We start from the raw sequence: 19,776 nt of genomic DNA, 5'->3' as shown, positions 1-19,776 counted from the left end.
CGCTGTCCCTGCCCTCCAGGGCCACGGCACACCTCCTCCTTGTGCCCGTATCTATTGCAGTTACGGCATCGTACCCCTTGCGGGCCTACAATGATTCTGGCCATGGTCCAGCCTATTCTCATGTTGGCTCTCCCATTCAAGGCCTGTAAGGTGCGCCGACTGATTTTCACGATGGCGGCTTTCTCATTCCACGGGTAGGTGATAATCCTTATAACTTCTATCTGGTCGCTGTCGTCCTTTTCCATGGGTATCTCATTGATGAGTGCGGTTCGGATGTCTTCCGCCTGCACTAGTGCGTCCAGCCCGCGAATCTTGATTATCACCCTGTCGCCCAGTATCTTGACGTCGGCCCCCTCTCCTAGCTTTGTGGCCACCAAGTCCGCCATTTTCTTGGCCGTTGGCATCTCCTCGCATACCATCAGGAGGGACCCGTCCCTACTCCTTCTGATGCTCCGCAGGCCCCCGCCTTCCGGTGGTGGAACGTCCCTTTTGATTCTCTCCAGGGTTCTTTCGTACCCCTCCCCCTCGACCCTGACCATTACCGCGAATCCCCTTCGCTGTCCCTTCTTACTTCCTTCTTGCTCGGGGATTTGCCCTACCGCTTGTGTTTTGGTTCTCTTTCTTCCTCCGCTGGCCGTCGCAGTAGCGGTGGCCACGGGTGTGGTATGCGACGGCGGGGTCCTCGTCTGTACCTTGGCCTTGGCCGCCTCTGCGTAGCTGAAGGCTCCTTGCCTAGGGTGGTCGATGGTCTTGGCCCTATTAGCAGGCGTGGCCCTTTCCTCCTGTATCGCCGTTTGGACCCCGCACGATCTGAATGTGCGCGTTCCCCGCCGGATTCTTTCTTCCGCGCTTATATGCTTCACTGTCCTCTCTCCTGTTGTGGTCGCTGTCGGGGGAGTGGCAGCCTTTGACCCCTTGCTCTCAGCGGGTTGCCGTTCGCACTCTTTCTCTAGGTGCCCTGGTTGTTTGCACCTGAAGCACACCTTGTCTGCCACCTTACACGACCCTGCCGTGTGCCCGACCGTCCCGCACCTGAAGCACCTCTTATCCTCTTTATATTCTCTCGTGGTGGCTCTTGTCCAGCCGATTCTCACATGCCGCAGCCTGATCAGGGCGTCAATTGTTTTCACCGGGGCTCTGATACACGCCGTGAGGGTGCCCCGTGGTGTCCTCTTAAGGAAGACTACTTCTGTTTGACCTTCTGTTGCTATATCCACCGCCTGAGTGATCTCTGCCTCCGTTGTGTTCGCCTCAATGTTCTGGATTATGGCTCTTCTCATACGTTCGCCCATAATTTCGGCGGCGATCCCTTCGTTGTGAAGCCTGAGCACAAGTTGTGCCGCATCCGACTGGCCAACGACCGTTACCAACGCGTCCTCGTTCCTCCTTGCCTGTCTCACGCCATTGACCTTAATGTCGTCGGTCCGAATAGTCCGCTTCAGGTTTCGGATAAGATCAAGGTAGATCCTATCCTCAGCCTGTATGCGCACTGTCTTTCTTTCCTTCCCTTCATTTGCTCTCCGAGATCCCTCCTCCTCTGCTTCGGACTCCGTCGGAGCGGACGTTTCCGTGTGGGTGGCGGTTTCCCTTATGGCCGTTATTGTCGGCTGTCTGGGTGTACCAACAATGCGGTGACCCTCTTCTTCCCGTGGTTTGGGTTCGGGTGGTGGTGGTGGTGGGGGCTGGGGCTGTGAGCCCCTCCCGTTCTCCGCTGCATCACGAGTCTTTTTGTGTCTGCGACCGCCCGAGCTCTCCTGTGCCTCTTCCCGGCTGCCGTCGCTTTCTGTGTCCTTTTTACGTTTAGGCCGCCTGTCCTTTGGAGCTGTCCAGGATATTCTCATTTCCTGTATTTCCTCCCCCGTCAGATCTAGTGGGGCATTCTCGCTCCATCTGTTAATTACCCACTGGCCTTGATCCCTCAGTTTTTCCATCTCACTTATTATGGTACCGCTGAAACGCCTGGATTCGGAGACCCTGAACATCACGGCCCCGATTTTACTAGGCCAGCTCATAATGAGGGTCTGCACTCTATCTATTTCTTCTTCGGACTCCTGGCAATTGATTGCATCCATGAGCTCCGATTTGATTCGTGTGAGCTGATTGTCAGCCTCAGTCCGCGCCTCCCTCTTCAAGTTGAGGCTTCGCCCATAGGCTTTGCCTATCTTCGCTCCAATGTCAAGCAATTGTTCGATTACCGCATTGGCCCTCTTGATCGCATTTCCTAGGTGTTCCATGGAAGCTTCCTCTTCATCCTCCTGTTGTCTCAGGGGTGTTCTGAGATCCGGACTCAGGATGGTCTCATTTTCTAGTGTGTAGTAAATGTCCGGGCTTCCTAGCACGGGCGTTCCGCTCGTCCTCCTGTTGTGCGTGTAAGTGTGTATATGATTGCAGTCGTATGATGACGACGGGGTGTGGCCTGCTCTGTCACCAACGTTCCCCGCCGGCACTAGGGCTCCGATCCCTTGCGCCGTAACCGTTAATCTCCTATGACTCTCCATCTTGGGTTTTTTGTCAGGGTCCCTCCCTTAGGTCGCCGTTAGTCACCCTCCACTCCCTGTGAACCTTACCGGCAAGGTAGGACCTGCTGGGGCCCGAAGGCCCCGCCGGCATCGCTCCAGCAGTTCATCGCGAAGAGCCTCAAGCCCCCCACACCACGACAAGGTGGCGACCCTGTGGGGGGAACCTAACCTAACCTAAGAACATTCAACTACAAGAGGCCTGGTCCCAACAGAGTGATGGGCCATAGCACGCGAGAGGCGTAGACTTAAGTCCCGCCCACTTTTACCCTTGGCCGACTGGCTGGAGTCGCGCGGGAGGCCAAAGTTCCCACGCGAGCTCGGTAGGCAACGTTCTTAATGGCAGCCACGGACCATCCACATAGGTTGGGTGGCGCGATTGCACTGCGCGGAGCAGCTGCGCGGGCATAAGCACTGTGTTAAAGTTGTGCTAAGGTAAGTGTACCAGTTATTGACACGTTGACACCAAATTATTGACCTTTTTATTTGCCAGAATTATAAACTGACAACACAAGTTGCGAATTACTTGACGTATCGAACCAATTGCTAGAGGGTTGAACAATGTAAATTTATTTTTTTGGTAATTTTAAAACTAAGGATTAAACAGATACAATCAACGAAGTGTTACGTCCCAGCCGATCATTTTGGCTGTACCCTCTCTGTACCGTAACCTACCGACGTGCAATTACCATAAGAGAGCACACATGCTCATACCATAGCCTTTAAGATCCATTTCGATGTAGATTCAGTTACCATCTTGGTGTGCAATGGTCTCGCACCGACAATCTGCATACAACATACCATCTGTCATTTTGCAAGCGTGCTTACGTTCATGTAATGCCATGCAATATACATATCATTTTTATTTCTTTACTTTATATCTTCAATTCCAACTCACACATAGGCCATATGTGTCTACAATCGAAATTCACAGAACTCAGGCTCACGAACCCTTACTGACCAAACGTAAGGAACGTGAGAAAAGACAAGACGAGCAGTTCACAAAGTATCGTTCTTAGAACTCAAATTTGCATTCTTGCAACTAACTATCTTGTCAGCACATAACCGGTTGGCCTTTTCAAGATCAATCGTCTTGCACTGACATAGCCAAAAACCAATCGGGAGTCTCTTCCAGATCTCCCACCATTCAAGATCCTTTTTGAAACTGACATCAAAAGAGAATCACTTCAGACATCACAAGAGAACAGAACTAAATGAATTGCAGGACCAATTCAGACTTTAGACCATTCAGAACATTTCGAATTCAAGAACGTTATAGAACGTTCTGAATCATAGAACACATAGAAGATCAATAATTGCGACAGGGTCAATAAGTAGTAGACTCATCTTATTTTTACATACATCAAAACACATGCTAATTGCCCGCGCTTGTACTGCTCGCGCCGCCTGAGCCGGCGTGGAGCCGGGCCGTGGTGAGTCCATCAGGCGCGGTTTTAGCATAGGGGTCCGAGTCTACGAGTAACAATTTGATCGTGAGACATCTCATTTATGATGGCAAAATTCTTGACCTGAATTACTGAACGGTGAAAAAAAATCATTGGTATGTAAATAGTGAAGCTATGAGAGTTCTGAGTACAAACACCTTATTTACCGACCGAGCCACTCCGCGCATCCCAGACGCAAACCCTTGAAGGTTACCCCCACTCTCGTCAGATAAAACGTGCTCTGCCGTACCGACTTGAGGTCAAAAACTTGCAACCTTACCGACAGTTGTATCGGTCAAGGTCAAAAATCGCACTGCCTTACCGACAATTCTTATTAGTCGAAGGTCAAAATTGTGCTGTTTTACCGACCGAAAATCAGAGTCTCCATGTAGTGCTCGCCTGCAAACGGTAGAGGGCGCAGCAAGGGGGGCGTGAACTTTTTTACCGACCTGGATGTCGGTTACCCCTCCCGTATTCTTTTTCCACGATAGGACTGCTGATGTGTAACATTAACCACTTAAAATTCCTTTCCCACGGTAGGCTGCTGATGTGTAACATCAACAATCTCACATTCCTTTCCCACGTCATCAACCACGCGACATTCCAAAATAAATGGTTCTGAGAATTGTTTTTTACCAACGTTGATGTCGATACGTTATCATCAACGTGACATTCTTTTTGGCTTGTAACTGTCATGTGAACTCTGCGACGAATTTTGAACGGATTCATTCAAGGCCAGAGTGCAAGGTCGACCGATAGCTGCAATACATTCAGAGCTATGTATCTGCGGTGTTGGGTTACTATCGCTCTAAGAATGCTAAAAGGTGAGCGCGCATACACAAATATACGTACAGCTGCCCTATGAAAAGAACGCTCATCACTACAAACGATCATTAAGTCTCAACTTGTCAAGTATACGTGAGGAGAAAGCTCAAGATGATATCCGCGAAGTGTTTGAGATTGATCGATATTATGGAATCGGCGTACCAAATCTTGGACAAATCATCATCAACAGCAGAGATTCAGAAATGCATGAAATTCGGAAGCTAAAATATTCGGCTTCTCATCACAACGCTCGGACTCTTGAAAGCGCTCGCGGAAAAATTCAAAAGTCTTCAGAAAACGGGTGGAGTTACGCGGAAAGTAAGAAGAAGCGATCATATTAACTGGGAAGATTTGGAAACAGCTTTCGAGAATCGAATTCGGACTGGATCCATCGTCAATTTGAAACATCAAGATGTGGAGAGATTTCTAGAAGACGCAAAGGTACAAGACTAAAAAACTCTGTGACGAAAGACAGGAGCTTGAAAGCCAACGTTATCCTGGCTTGTAAATTTGAAGTTAGAAAAGATGATCGCACGGTGGAAGAGATCAAATTTTTCAATACGAGAAATGAAATCATCCTCCAGACAACGGATATCAACGAATGGTTCATCGAAAACGCGACGGAGCGTTTCTTGAAAAAGGTGGAAGATTTCCAGGAAAAGGATTCAGGCTGGTCGTTACTTGAAATTATAAATCTTACCGTCAACATTAACAAGTACGTGCCACTACCAGGCGGTGTCTTCACATACACACCACTACCCAAAGATATTCCAGATAAGAAGGCTGTCGTCAACATCCGTAACAGCGACTCGTATTGCTTTCTTTGGTCGGTCACCGCAGCTCTGTTCCCAGCCGACAACAACAATCCCAGCGAAATTACTTCATATCCGTATTTCAGCTCAGTGCTACAATACGAAGGTTTGCATTTTCCAACGTCTTTAGACCAGGTTCCAAAATTTGAGAAACTCAACAAACTTTCAATCAACGTTTATGGTATAGATAGTACGGAAAAACTGAAGCGCAGTGAAATGGTACCCATTTATTTGAGCCAAAACAAGTCTGACAAACCTGTAATTCATCTTTTAGCGATAGGAACTGAAATCACTGACGATGACGATGATGTTGATGTGGAAAATTATCAAAAAAATAGGATGTTTCATTTTACTTGTATTTGAAATCTGTCTCGATTAACCAGTTCTCAAATTTCCAAACCTAATGGTCGTACTTGGTTGTGCGATAGATGTTTGACTTACTTTCATTCTAAAAGATGTTTAACAAAGCACAATGTAGATTGCATGAATTTAAACAAAACCAAAGTTATTCTATCTACAGGGGGGGAAACGATACTGAAATTAAAAAATTTCACGCCAAAGAAACCGTTCCGGTCTGCATCTACGCAGATCTAGAATGTTGACTGAAACCTACGCTCAAAAAGATGAATACAAGAACAACTATCAGAAGCATCTTCCGTATAGTATAGCTTACTATCTACATTGTGCGTTCAACGATTCAATTTCAAAATTCAAAATTAATCGTGGAGTGACTTGCATTCAATGGTTTGTGAACGTGTAGGAGGAATTGGCACATTCTTTAGAACCTTATTTCAAAACTGTTGTACCGATGGAACCGCTCAATTTCAATCCAATCAACGAATTTCATTGAACAACAGTGTGTCGTATTTGTGGAAAACCGTTTACATTCACAGACGTAGAACATCGTGATCACTGCCATTTCACGAAAAAGTACCGTGGTGCTGCTCACCGCAGCTGTAATCTGAATTACCAAAATTCGCACACAATCCCAGTGATATTCCACAATCTATCGGGTTACGATTCGCATTCTCTGATCAAAGCACTGGCTACATCGTTCGAGAGAACAATTGAGCTTCCACACGTGAACAAAAAAACGTACATTTCTTTCACATAATATGTCAAGGAGACAGATATGAAGTTTAGATTCATAGATTTGTACCGTTTCATGCCCAGAAGTCTTAAGGAATTAGCAACGCATCTCGGTGATGATCAAAAATCAATAATACGAAAATTTTATCGTAGCTCAGATAAATATCAGTTAGTGACCAGAAAAGGAGTGTTCCCCTACGAATACATGGATAGTTGAGAGGAGCTCGAGGACAGACGTCTACTATCCAAACAACAATTTTACTCAAAATTAAATGATCGGGATATATTGGACGACGACTATGCACATGCATGTGAAGTTTGGCAAACTTTCAACGTTCAAACTTTGGGAGAGTATTCGGACGTGTATTTACAGACGGACGTGTTTTTACTAGCCAATGTTTTTCAAAATTTTCGACAGAGCTCTTGGACAACGTACAACCTGGACCCGTTACATTATTACACCATGCCCGGTCTGTCGTTTGATGCGATGTTGAAGTGTACAGGCATCGAGCTTGAGCTTCTCACCGACATAGACATGGTTATGTTCATCGAAAAAAGTATTGAAGGTGGTGGAAAATGTGAGGAAGTATAGAGATGTCAGGCTGATTACGAAATGGGATGAAAGACACGGTGCTAGAGCTACTATAGCCGAACCTATTTTCACAGCTGCACCGTTTTCGACAGAGAGATGATTATCGTTGAAATGAGCAAGACGAAAGTCAAGTTAAATAAACCATTGTATGCAGGTTTCTCCATCATGGATCTGGCTAGCACATATATCTACGATTTTCATTATGATTATATTAAAAGGAAATTTGGCAACCGAGCAAAATTAATGTATACCGATACCAACAGCTTGATATACCACTTCACCGTCCCCGACATATGCGAACATATGAAGGAGGACTTGCATAAATTCGATACGTCTGATGATCCGCTTGACAACGTTTATGGAATGCCTCTAGCGAACAAAGAATTTCTCGGCTTGATGAAAGACGAGAATAGCGGGAAAATAATTTTGGAATGTGTAGGATTAGGAGCAAAATTGTACGCATTCCGAGTCTTGGGAGATAAGACAGACAATAAACGCGCCAAAGGTGTCAAAGGATCAGCGTCGAGAAAAATACCGTTCAACGATTATTTGGAATGTGTGTTGAATCGTGAAAATTTGTCCACAAATCAGCATTTGATATTTAGTCGAAATCATAAGGTATACACCGTAGAACAGCAGAAAGTGGCACTGAGCTGGAATGACGACAAGCGGATCGTGTTTCAGAACACAACGGACACGCTCCCGTCGGGCTACAAGCCTACACCTTAGCTTTGTGATTTATAACTGTACTATAATGTATGTAAGCGACAGACAAGGAACTTTGATGGAGTGGATTTGAGGTTATTAATCAACACTTGTATGATGTAGTAAACAACTGAAATATCAAATATTTACAAGAGTTAACAAAACGATAAGTTATTTACATTAATCGCACACACTTACAAACTAACCTGAATCAATACAATTGCCGATAGCAAACCTTTGTTATGACTTTTGTATTGTCATTAGTGCTCGTAGCTCGGAGTCATCTTTCATACTGACTCTTTGCGCATGAGCCAACGCGCGGCGCTACGTAGCTTGGTAACATACCCAAGCTTACATCCCCCCTCTCAAGACCGATGTAGCGCATCGTCAAAATAAGGAACCAGCTTGCTGGCATGAAAAATGTTTGATTCGTTTTTTCTGGCTCTACTATTTAACAAAAACATTACATCTGAAATTTTTTCTTTAATTCTAAAGGGACCTGTTCTGATTGGGTCCAATTTATCCTTATTTAGTTTATTAACGCTCTGAACATAAACTAAATCTCCTACCTTATAGTCTATTCGCTTTACATTCTTATCATAATATTCCTTATTTTGGTCGTGTATTTGTTTAGATCTTCTGAACGCTATTTCTCTGTTGCTGATTAAATTTGACAAATTGTTATCATTCAACTCATCTGGTAAAAATGACTTGTTAGAGCCTGTGAGCAAGTAATTCGGTGTGAATCCGGTTGAGCTATGAATTGTGTTGTTGTAGTCCTGTGTGCATTCTTCTGCTATCTGAGGCCATGATTTTTCTCTATGCTCATAGATTCTACATCTTATTCTGTTTACGAGAGTTTGGTTTGTTCTTTCGTTTAATCCATTAGAAAATGCACAGTCCACTGCCGTGAAAACCAGTGCTATGTTTTGTTTACTTAGATGTTGTTTGAACTGAGTTGAATTTATACCAGGGTATTGATCTGATAGAATTAATTTTATGTTTCCATTTTTCTCTATTTTCTTAATTAGATTTATGAAATCTTTTGCCATTTGAGTTTTTGAGGTTACTATGTAGGTGAATCTAGTGAAGTGGTCCACTGCCAGGTGTAAATATTTTTTTGTACTCTTATTGCCTTTAAAACCTCCTATTGTGTCTATGGAAATAATTTCGAAGGGTTCCTTTGCTGGACCAAGTTGAGATAAGGGTGCTTTGAAGCAGCCTATTCTGGATTTATTTTTAATGCAAGTTTCGCAAGATCTGCAGGTCATTTTTATGTGTTTGTACATGTTTTTAAAATAAAATTTTTGACCGAAAGTTAATATTAGTTGTTTTGTGCCTATGTGACCTTGATCTACATGCATGTCCTTGATAAGAGATTTTCCGAAATCTTCGGTGATCCAAATTTTTTCTCTTTTGTTTAATACTTTATAAATTATGTTTTCTTTTATGATGCACTTGTCATCTACTCTTAATGCTTTTTGATTTTCTTTAATATCTATTAATTTTAATAAATTTGAGGTTCTAATTGCGTAGTCCAACTCTGTATCTTCTCGAGGTTCCAAAACTGGATTTCTCGATAAACAATCAGCTTCAGAATTTTCCTTACCAGGATTGTATATGATGTCAAAGTCGAGCATTGAAATATAATTTAAAATATTCACTAGTTCCATGTCACTACATTTTTTTATGTTGAAGTTTTCTAGTGGCTTATGATCCGTAAAAATAATGAACTTTTTTCCTATTAGATGGAATTGCCAATACAAAATGGCTTCTTTAATAGCCAGGGCTTCTATATAAATTGCTTTTTTTCTTTTTTGAGCATCAGTCAATTTTCTAGAAAAGAAAAATACTGATTTTAAGGAATTGTCTTTTTGTGGTTGCTTCAATATGGCTCCAACTCCTTTATTACTTGCATCTGTGAAAATAAATATTGGAGCTTCTGGATCGAATATTGCCAAAGCTGGAACTGTACATAAAAATTGTTTTGTTAAATTAAAACTATTCCTACATTCTTCAGACCAGTGGAAAGTTACATTCTTCCTTAACAGATTTCGCAAAGGATCTAGTAAGACAACATGATTTGGGATGAACTCCAAGTAAAAGTTTACTTTTCCTAAAAATTGTCTAATATGTGTTATTGATGTAGGTATAGGAAAGTTTTTGATAGCGACTAAATTATCATTTATTGGTTTAACCATATTGTTTTCAATTTCGTGCCCCAGATAGGTTATCCTTTCTTGAGCAAATTGACATTTGTTCTTGTTCAATTTAAAGCCTTGATCATGTAATATTTGCAATACTATATCTACATGTTGTAAATGTTCCTCGTATGTCTTGGAAAACACTAAAATGTCATCTATGTAATTTACGGTAAATGCATCCAATTTATTTTTTTTTATTATACCTGCTAAAACTCTTTGGAAAATGGCAGAAGCAGATTTTAAGCCGAAAGGTAAGCATTTCCATTGTAAGTGCCTATTATGTGTTACAAAGGCTAGCTTGTATCTATCCTTCGCACGTATCGGGATCGACCAAAACGCCGAATTAACGTCTAATTTTGTAAAAAACTTACAATTTCTGGCACGTACGGTAAGATCTTCTATCCTAGGGAATGGTTGACTCTCTGGAACTATAATCTTGTTTAGTTCCTTAAAGTCCATACATAAACGATTTTTTTGTTTTTTTCCTTCCTCTTTCTTGTAAGCCAAGGTTACAGGAGCTGCAAAAGGACTGCTTGACTCCTCTATTAAATCTGCATTTAATAATTCCTCTACTTGGTTTTCAATTTCTGCTTTATCTTGAAAAGAGCATTTATATGGTTTCTTTGAAATGTACCTATTTTCTGTCAACTTTACTGTGGCTTCATAACCCTTTACTGTTCCTATGTCAAATTTTGATTTTGCAAATATTTTCTCATTTTTTTGTATTATTTCATCGATTTTTTTGGCGCTCATTTTACTGAAATTACTTTTCTTGACCAATTTTGTATTTTCCTGTTTTTGAGATATCCTCAAATTTTCATCTTGGCATAACCTGAATTTTTTTATCGCATCTAATCCAATCAAAAATTCACCATCCATAGCATTTCCTTTAACAATGAAAAATTGAAAATTCTCCTCGATGTTACAAATTTTTATTCTTAAATCTACAATGCCCTCCGTTTTTGCAATCCCAGCTAAACCTTTGATGGTATCTCTCCCACTTATTATTTGTTTAATATTTTTTTTATTAGTTATGAATGTACTACTGATCAAAGAAACATTTGATCCAGAGTCGTATAAAGCTGTTGCTGGATTGCCATTTGCAAATATTTTTATTTTTATAAGTGGGAGGACTAATCGTTTTTTGATTCCTCTTGCCTAGCTAATATCTCCTGAACTTCATTATTATTTGTGACCCTGATATTTTCATTTTTAGGATTTTTACTTTGCCTATCTTTGTTATGGCATACTGTTTCCAAATGGAATCTATTTCTATATCCTAGTTTTTCGCAAATACTACATGGCCTTTTCTCATTTGAGCTTTTCTTGTTTACATTTTCATTTTTCTTATCACTTATTTTCCCAATTTGTTTTAGTTTTGACATGAGACTGTCTACACACCCGATGGACTTTCTATCTAGTTTATTTTGAATAAACTTTGGTAAACTAATCACGATCATGTTTATTTGAGTGCTTACGGATAGGCTATCATCCGCTTCTAATAATGAGCTCCTTTTCTTTAGCGCATACTCTAGTAACGATCCGCTGTAAAATTTGAAATTGTAAGCATACTCAATGTCTACCCAGGACTGCGCGGCAAAGGTGTCGATAAAAGAGTTATTCCACGCTTCCCAGTTCAATAAAGAAATCTGTTTTACCGATACGCTATACCAATCTAACGCTCCCTTCTCTAGGAACAATCTCAAAACTTCCGCGTATTTGTTTTGCGCGATACCCACTCTGTCGCACTCCTGCACATATAAACGCATCCAATTACTCGCATTCATATTCTCACCATTAAACTTTTCCACTACCATGTCTTTCACGAGCGAGCTCGTTTTCCTCTCACTCGTGGCTGATGCCTCTCTGTTTCCGCTTGCCTCTTGCATTGGGGTATCCTCTTCAAGATATTCGTCATGAAAAACAACATTACCTTCCTCATCCAAGTAGATGTTTTCCAGTTCTTCAGACAACGTCAATACTACATTACGAAATTTGTTGCGTTGCTTCAGACTCTTGACTACGTTCTTCACAATAGCATTCTCGAAAAGCTTATCATGCTGAGCTCTCGTCTGCTTGTCCGCTGGAAACAAAAAACTTTCCTCTTGCCCAAGCAGCTGAATTTTTTTTACTTTCACTGCTGTACTTTTTGCTGAGTCTATGCCAGCCTCCGAGACGAAGTAAAATTTTGCCTTTTTCTCCATTGTATTGATTTGTAAGCGACAGACAAGGAACTTTGATGGAGTGGATTTGAGGTTATTAATCAACACTTGTATGATGTAGTAAACAACTGAAATATCAAATATTTACAAGAGTTAACAAAACGATAAGTTATTTACATTAATCGCACACACTTACAAACTAACCTGAATCAATACAATTGCCGATAGCAAACCTTTGTTATGACTTTTGTATTGTCATTAGTGCTCGTAGCTCGGAGTCATCTTTCATACTGACTCTTTGCGCATGAGCCAACGCGCGGCGCTACGTAGCTTGGTAACGTACCCAAGCTTACATGTATATCATATTATTGTCGGGTATAAAATGAGGAGGCACATACGTTTTTGCGAAAATTCATTCATTCAATGTGACAATTCCGATTCGTTCATCCCTCTGTTGTGTAAATTGTCAAAACCTAACCATTAAACATGTAGTTTTCTTTCAGGCTTGTTGAGCACCTTCTCCACCAGATAGACGTCCGGCTGTTTAACCTTGAGGAGCTCTTGTTCGTAGAAACCTGCAGCGATGGGTTGATCTCGGTAGTCTTTGAGCTTGTACGTCACAGGATGAGTATTTTCCACTCGAATTATCGTGAATATTCCAGTCGTCCAATTGGGAGTGCAACCGTTCTCGAAGATATTTTTGAATTTGCTGATTCGAACTTTGTCGCCGGATTCGGATTTTGCCGATGTGGTAGGTATCGCTCGAAGCCCTCCGTATGCCTGACGTAATAATAGCCTTTCGTTCTTAACGGTGACATCCGACGGTTTCATTCTTATGGTTCGGTGTTTGGCGTTGCTGTAAACCGAAACCAAATCAAATGAGATATCGAGCCACTTGTAGCTTCCTTGCATGCTGAACCGTGTCCACATTTTACCTTTCAGCGTGCGATTGAAACGTTCGCAGATCGAAGCCTTCAAATTACTGTACGTGGAGTACAGTTTGATTCCGTAACGTCTCATAAGCGATTCAAATTTCGAGTTGTAAAATTCCGTTCCTCTGTCGACGTGTAAATTTTTTGGTACCCGTCCTTGGGAAAGCACAGATTCCATTGCTTTCGTAACATCATCTCCAGACTTGCTCTTTATTGGTACAGCCCACGCATACTTTGAAAACATATCAATGACTGTGAGCATGTACTTGTAGCCTTTCTTTTGTCCAGCGTATGACATCATATCGACAAGTTCCGCCTGCCAGGTCTCGTCGATGCCGCGCACGTCTACACGTGGACGCGGGTAATTCCGTCGTGCAGGCTTATGCAGTTTCGTCACCAGTACTTGCTTTTCCTCGTTCATACTCCAACGCTCTTAGATGGGTGTCCAATTTAAAAATGATTTCAGCATTTTAAATCGACAGGTCTTTACCTGTTTTAAAGTCTGTGTAAGAACTATCCAAAGCTTTTTCCGTGGTAAGCTCTGAAGCTTTGATCATATGATCAAGGTTGTCGATTTGTTCTTGCAGCACGTTGAATTTTCGTCTCAAGATTTTGAAAGTTACAGCATTGTGCGGCTCTGCGGGATCTGCGACATTGCACTGTCTCTTGTTCCGTAAATCGTAATGCCCGTCCGCTGTTATTCGAAATCCGACGCCCCGAGGACCGGGAGTGCTCGGCGTGTTTTTATCCAGATGCCCTCCAAACACGTCGACGCTCATCTCAGTAATGAATGCAAAAACGATGGGAGCTGCTTGATAAATGATTCCTGTTTCGCGTAGCTCTTCGATAATGAAGATTATTTCGTTATTGTGACTTGGATTTCCCGCTACCTGAGATGCCAAGAGTGAACGAAGATGCTCCACCATCTCGTTTGGATCATCCCAGAAAACGTATTCCGTTTCAACACCTTGTCGAATGATCATTGCTTGCGGAAGTAGACTCTCACCCTTTCGGTGAGGTGATGGGGAATAATCCAATAATTCGGCAATGACATTTTTGAATTTGTAACTGTTATTGTTTCAAACAGCCACATCGGACGAGTAATACTTTTCATGTGCGTTCGTTGCGAGGATTATGTTTTTGAAATTTTCCCGATCTCCGGCGCTCACAGAAGAACCGTCAGGCTTCTTTCTGAACAAACGTTCCAGCAAACCTTTCGTTTTCGGGTAACGCATATCGCCAATACGAATGTAGTCACTCTCAAAAGACATGAACGAATCACCAATCATTAGTCCGTTTGAGAGGTTGCGTACACCGTACACGTTGTCCAATTCGCCTTTTGTCTTCGCATCTCTCATCAGTGCAAAATACTCATTCTCGATTTTCTCGACCGGTGTTTCTACGATTGTTTCATATCCTGCCAGAGCAAAGAAATCGTTCATTTTCGAGACAGTTTCATTGTTCGTTTCATTTTTCATCTGCTTTATTTCTTCTTTAATTTCTTCCACCTCTTGTTTTACAGTTTTAGTATCTTTTGTAACATTCACCAGTTCTTGCAACGGAGTCACTACTGGTTTGAAAATGTCACTCAATTTCTTAGCCGTAGATTCCTTGCTCGACTTGGGCAATCTGTATTTTCGACGGATCGCAGCACTTGCTTGAGCGATCTGATGTGGGTCATCTTTTTGCTTGGAAATTTCAGAGCTCTGCATATTGACGCAACTGAGTCTGCAACGCTACTGCGTCTCTCGCTCGAAAACGTTAGATTCTATTTCCTTTCCAAGCTAACAAAAGAATCGAATCCCCTCCTGTAACGTCCTTCGTTGAGCTCACTGTCTTTGTCAATCACCAGAAAGCTGTACTTCTCATCGTGCCAGCATGCAGAGGACACACTTTTAAACTCCATGTGAGACATATCGGTGTTTGCATAGTCGTTGTATACGTGTCTCAGGTTCATATCGTCTCGTTTGAATAACACGATCAAGTTTACGTTGTCGCGCACGAGATGCTTGGGAATACGCGCGTACGTCTGACAAAGATAGAAACAGTCAACTTCATGATGTTTACCCATGCAAAAGTAGGCTGTGATATTCTCCTGCTTTTCGCACCCTATATCGTCAAATATGATTATTGAGTTGGCCGTGCTTCTTCCGGTGTAATCACTTGCTCACGCTCGGTAAACGCAAAATACTCCGTGTTCTCGACATTGTCCAACAATTGCTTTAACAATTCGTATTTCGGGTGGATGAGAGATTTTGAGTAGATGTAGATATTTTCAAATCTGAGTCCGTTGAGATGGGTTATAAGTGTGAGCGACGCATTAGTTTTACCACAATTTGACGGTCCACAGAATATTGCACGTACACTATTCGAAAGTAATTCACCGTGCCGTTTGTGCCTTTTGACATTTTGCTCCGAAAGTTTCTCAAAATTCATGACGGGAAGCTTAGTAGGTTGTTTCTCAAAGCGCATCTCGGACATGACTGATCGGATTTGCTATAAATATCCCGTTTTGAAGCACTTTTCTTCAGTCAACGCACGAACATGATCGCGTACAGAGGTGAACGGAGTAGCAGGCGGCAACATTGTGGCAAGGGTCTGGTGAATAAATTCATCAACAGCCTCCCAGTCGAATTCCATGTACCTGGTTATCAGTACTGTGGGCCGGGTACAAAATTAACAAAGAAAATCGCGCTGGGTGATCCGAAAATCAATCCCCTTGACGCAGCCTGCAAGGATCACGACATTGCTTACTCGCAAAATCGAGGTAATCTTGAAGTTGGAAACGAGGCTGATAGGGTGTCGGCTGAGAAAGCTTGGAAACGGATTCTCGCAAAGAACGCAAATTTGGGTGAGAAGGCAGCCGCTTGGGCAATAGATAATACAATGAAAGTAAAATCAAAATTCGGAATGGGAATTCGAAAATCAAAAAATGTAACCTTGAGAAAAATTATAAATGCCGAAAACGTTCTGTGGTTCCAAGTGTTACGTGGGGGTGAGGGTGTACTGAGCGGTGGTAGTTAATGATTAACTGAATAATCAAGCTCCCACGTAACGACAATGAATAATTATTAAAACTAAGAGAAGACCTACCTTTCGATAAGCCGGTAATTTGTAGGATCGTGTTGCTATAGTCCTGTACAGGTCTGTGAGGTTTGTTTAAATTGTTGAGGCAATTTTATAATAAAGAAAGTGGGAAGAAGGTCGTTCAAAATAAATGTTTAATATGATTTAACTGGTAAAAGATGAAGTATATTCTGTTTCGATTTGGTTATTGAAATGTCTGGTAACAATCAATGGTGATAATGATATATGAGCCGAAAATAACAATTTATAAAGTGTTCAAGTTCATACAAATCGTGTGTTATAATATTCTAAAGGATATTATTATTTGGTACCAGGAACATCTACTCTGAACGATGGTTAACTAGCTGGTCGTGATTATTGGATTGTATCTCTCTTTTTAGATTATCTTGAATCAATTATATATATATATTATGGTTAAGTCTTATTCGTTTATTCTTGGAAACAATAAGTACGATTTAATTGGGGGTAGTGAAGCTAGCCACCAATTCCAGACTTGATTTTGAATGAAAATTACTGAAGTAGATTTTGATTATAAAGGTGAAACAAGAATTCGTTTAATTTCGAAGATTAACACTCGGATTGACTTAGCTTTAGGTGAATCGGTCGACGAGATTGAGAGCCGTCGGATCGTGTCGGTCTGCGTCGGTAGAATGCTGGACCAGGGGCCTCACCTCAAGTTTGGAAGAGTTGATCAATCGAACGGTGTTGAACGTCGGTCACTTAGTCATTTAGATTTGGAATTATATTTAAGATTACCTGATTTGATTGAATCAGGGCCGAACTCAATTTAATTATGGAAAATGGAATATCATAAAAATGTCTATTCACAGAAAAGATGAGATTTAGTAAAGAACAGAAAAGATGGAAATGTAGGAGAAAGTGAGTCTCTTGCAGCTAATAGAATAACTGAATGCTCGAATTTGACGAATTAGCGCGAGACTTTAGGCCGGTCACAACTAAGATTTTCCGAACGCTACTATTGCTCGAGAGGGCTAATCCGGGTTTACGTCCACGCACTTCGCGACTTGACAGACGTAAGACATGGCTGCTTGGGCCAGAGGGTATTAATAGGGAAAAATCTGCAGTTGCAACAAGTTGCAACAGTAATTAGCCAATTAAGTGCGGGGGCGACCTCCCGGTGTCGAAATCTACATGGTAAGCGTTAGTTCGCATCATTCGATGGTATTCCGATGATTCTCAATCTCGTCACTTATACGTACAAGATGTTGACAGAAGGTATCTTAAGATAATTCTCACGCATTCATCCACACATCTTAACAATTAATCTATTTTAATTTGGTGGTTCTAAAGGTAGTGGTTTATCCTAATTATTGATGATAATTTTGACTTAAAAAGAGAGATATTCCCGGGCTGAGCGCCGCTGTTACTAGGTCAGTAATTTTATAGCGCGATTCCTGGTGTCAGCAAATAAGATACAATGTCAGCGGATGCCGAGGACTGTACGTGACCTTATTAGAATATGAGATTGTAATGAAATAATTAAAGAAATGAAATGAAATGGAATTTTGAAAAAGGTACGCCAAGGCAGTACGTCGGGGCGTAACACAAGCAACGATGCAAAAGTAGCTATCGAATCTGCGCTCTAGGGAGCTGAAAATGCTGCAAAAAAAGCGGGTGGTAAATGTGAAGTGCGAACACCTCGCGTCCTACCATTACCTTCAAAAGTCGGTGGTTTTCGACCGTTTCAAAGCAAAATCTGTGAACGGTGCAAGTGCTGCTAAACGAGAACTAGAAGAGAGCAAACGAAACAACAAAACTATGCAAGCTATCGCGTTGGGCAGAGGGCTTCATATGAAACCGTACAAAACAGGTCTTGGCCTCCATCTTTCGAAAAACTAGATGCGATGCTACCACGTCAAGCGTTGACTGTTTGGGACTTGTTGAAATATACAAGAATCTTTAAGGTTCCGCATTTCCGCGGTGTTTTCATGCGAAACAAAATGCCCGAAAACGGTCCCCGAAAAAACGAATCAGCTCTAATCAACCTTCACAACAAAGACGGTCCGGGAACACACTGGGTTGCATACAAGCAACGCGACAATAATATCTATTACTTTGACAGTTTCGGCAACCTCCAACCACCCTCAGACCCTATAAAATACCTCGGCGTTGGTAGTGTTAAATACGATTATGAAAGGTACCAGGATTATGACACATTTGAATGCGGACACCTGTGTCTGAAATATCTGAGTGGTCAGCTATACATATAAACATGGTGCGTGATTCATCAAAGTCAGTCTACCACTCGCAGTCATGGATGATTCGTTAACGTTAACGATTTCGGGAACCTCTTCGATTCTCGAGGCACAATATTTCCCACCGATCGAACTTGCTTGTGATAAAAGTTATGCTCTTGGTTTGGTAGAATTGTTAACCCTTAATTTGATTCTCAACGTTGATGTTGGTCATAATAAAATTTACGTAGCTCATAAAGTGATCACCATACCTACCAGCAGCTACGAGATCGAGGACATAGAGAAGTATCTTCCAAACCTTCTATGAAATACAAATATCAGGCTCGACATCAAACCCAACACTAATACCTTACGCAGCGAAATCACATGCAACCACACGATTAACTTCGAGCCGAATGATTCCAATGCTCCACTTCTGGGATTCACACCACGTGTATTGGAGGTTGATAAACTTCACGAATCAGACGTGTCTGTAACTATACTCAAGGTCAACGCGTTTCGAGACAAGTGCAGCATTACAACGGGTGCCTACATCAATGGACACAAAGTAAACACTATTCACAAGTTTTTCCCGACTGTCCCACCAGGATATAAGATCGTGGAAGTACCGTCGCACGTCATTTACCTTCCGATCACCGTCAGGACCATGGATCACGTTCAGCTCCGGTTAGTGGATCAAGACGGACACCTGGTTAATTTTTGTGGAGAAGTTATTACTGTGAGACTACATATCAAATCGCAATAAACGATGGGAATTTTATGCAACAGACTGTCAACGAGTAGGTATATCAGTAAGTCGGCATGCCCCGATCAAGTCAGTCATCGATCGATTCTTAAACCGCTAACACCTCGAAACGTGGAGATCCTGATAGCTCTGGGTCTGAAACTGACACCTTTTGGAAGAGGAGTTTCCGACAACTAAAAATCCGATTTTCCTGTTTCATCATCTGCTACGTACCATTGAGGAAGAAATCTCAAACATTCAAATACCAGTCGTCTTTGACGAATCCGTTACGTATTACGTGATTCACGCTCACAAACCTTACGCCTCGTCAACTTTCAACAACAGCGATGAAATTCAAATCACCCTTCAGCATCAGGATTTATGCATATTACCCAGAAAAAGTTCGGTACATATCCACGGACGACTCCTCAAACCTGATAGTACAGCTACTGTGAACACACAGCTCG

At 42.0% G+C, this 19,776-nt stretch overlaps 2 protein-coding genes across 2 annotated transcripts in view; one reads left to right on the top strand and one right to left on the bottom strand.

Moving 5' to 3' along the window:
• The window catches only part of LOC124301145 (sodium-dependent dopamine transporter), a 571,198-nt gene that overhangs the window by 335,980 nt on the left and 215,442 nt on the right, over window positions 1-19,776 (top strand). The gene's annotated exons all lie outside the window — the stretch shown is intronic.
• Window positions 11,011-19,776, bottom strand: part of LOC124301147 (uncharacterized) — a 34,670-nt gene continuing 25,904 nt past the window's right edge. The window contains exon 2 of the mRNA XM_046755881.1: window positions 11,011-12,478. Coding sequence (XP_046611837.1) covers window positions 11,322-12,392 — 1,071 coding nt within the window. The 5' untranslated portion in view covers window positions 12,393-12,478 and the 3' untranslated portion in view covers window positions 11,011-11,321. The remainder of the gene's footprint in view (window positions 12,479-19,776) is intronic.

Source organism: Neodiprion virginianus, chromosome 3 (assembly GCF_021901495.1).
Source record: "Neodiprion virginianus isolate iyNeoVirg1 chromosome 3, iyNeoVirg1.1, whole genome shotgun sequence".
NCBI classification, from domain to species: domain Eukaryota; kingdom Metazoa; phylum Arthropoda; class Insecta; order Hymenoptera; family Diprionidae; genus Neodiprion; species Neodiprion virginianus.
Note: the sequence above shows the minus strand (reverse complement) of the source record. Positions and strands in the feature narration are given on the sequence as shown.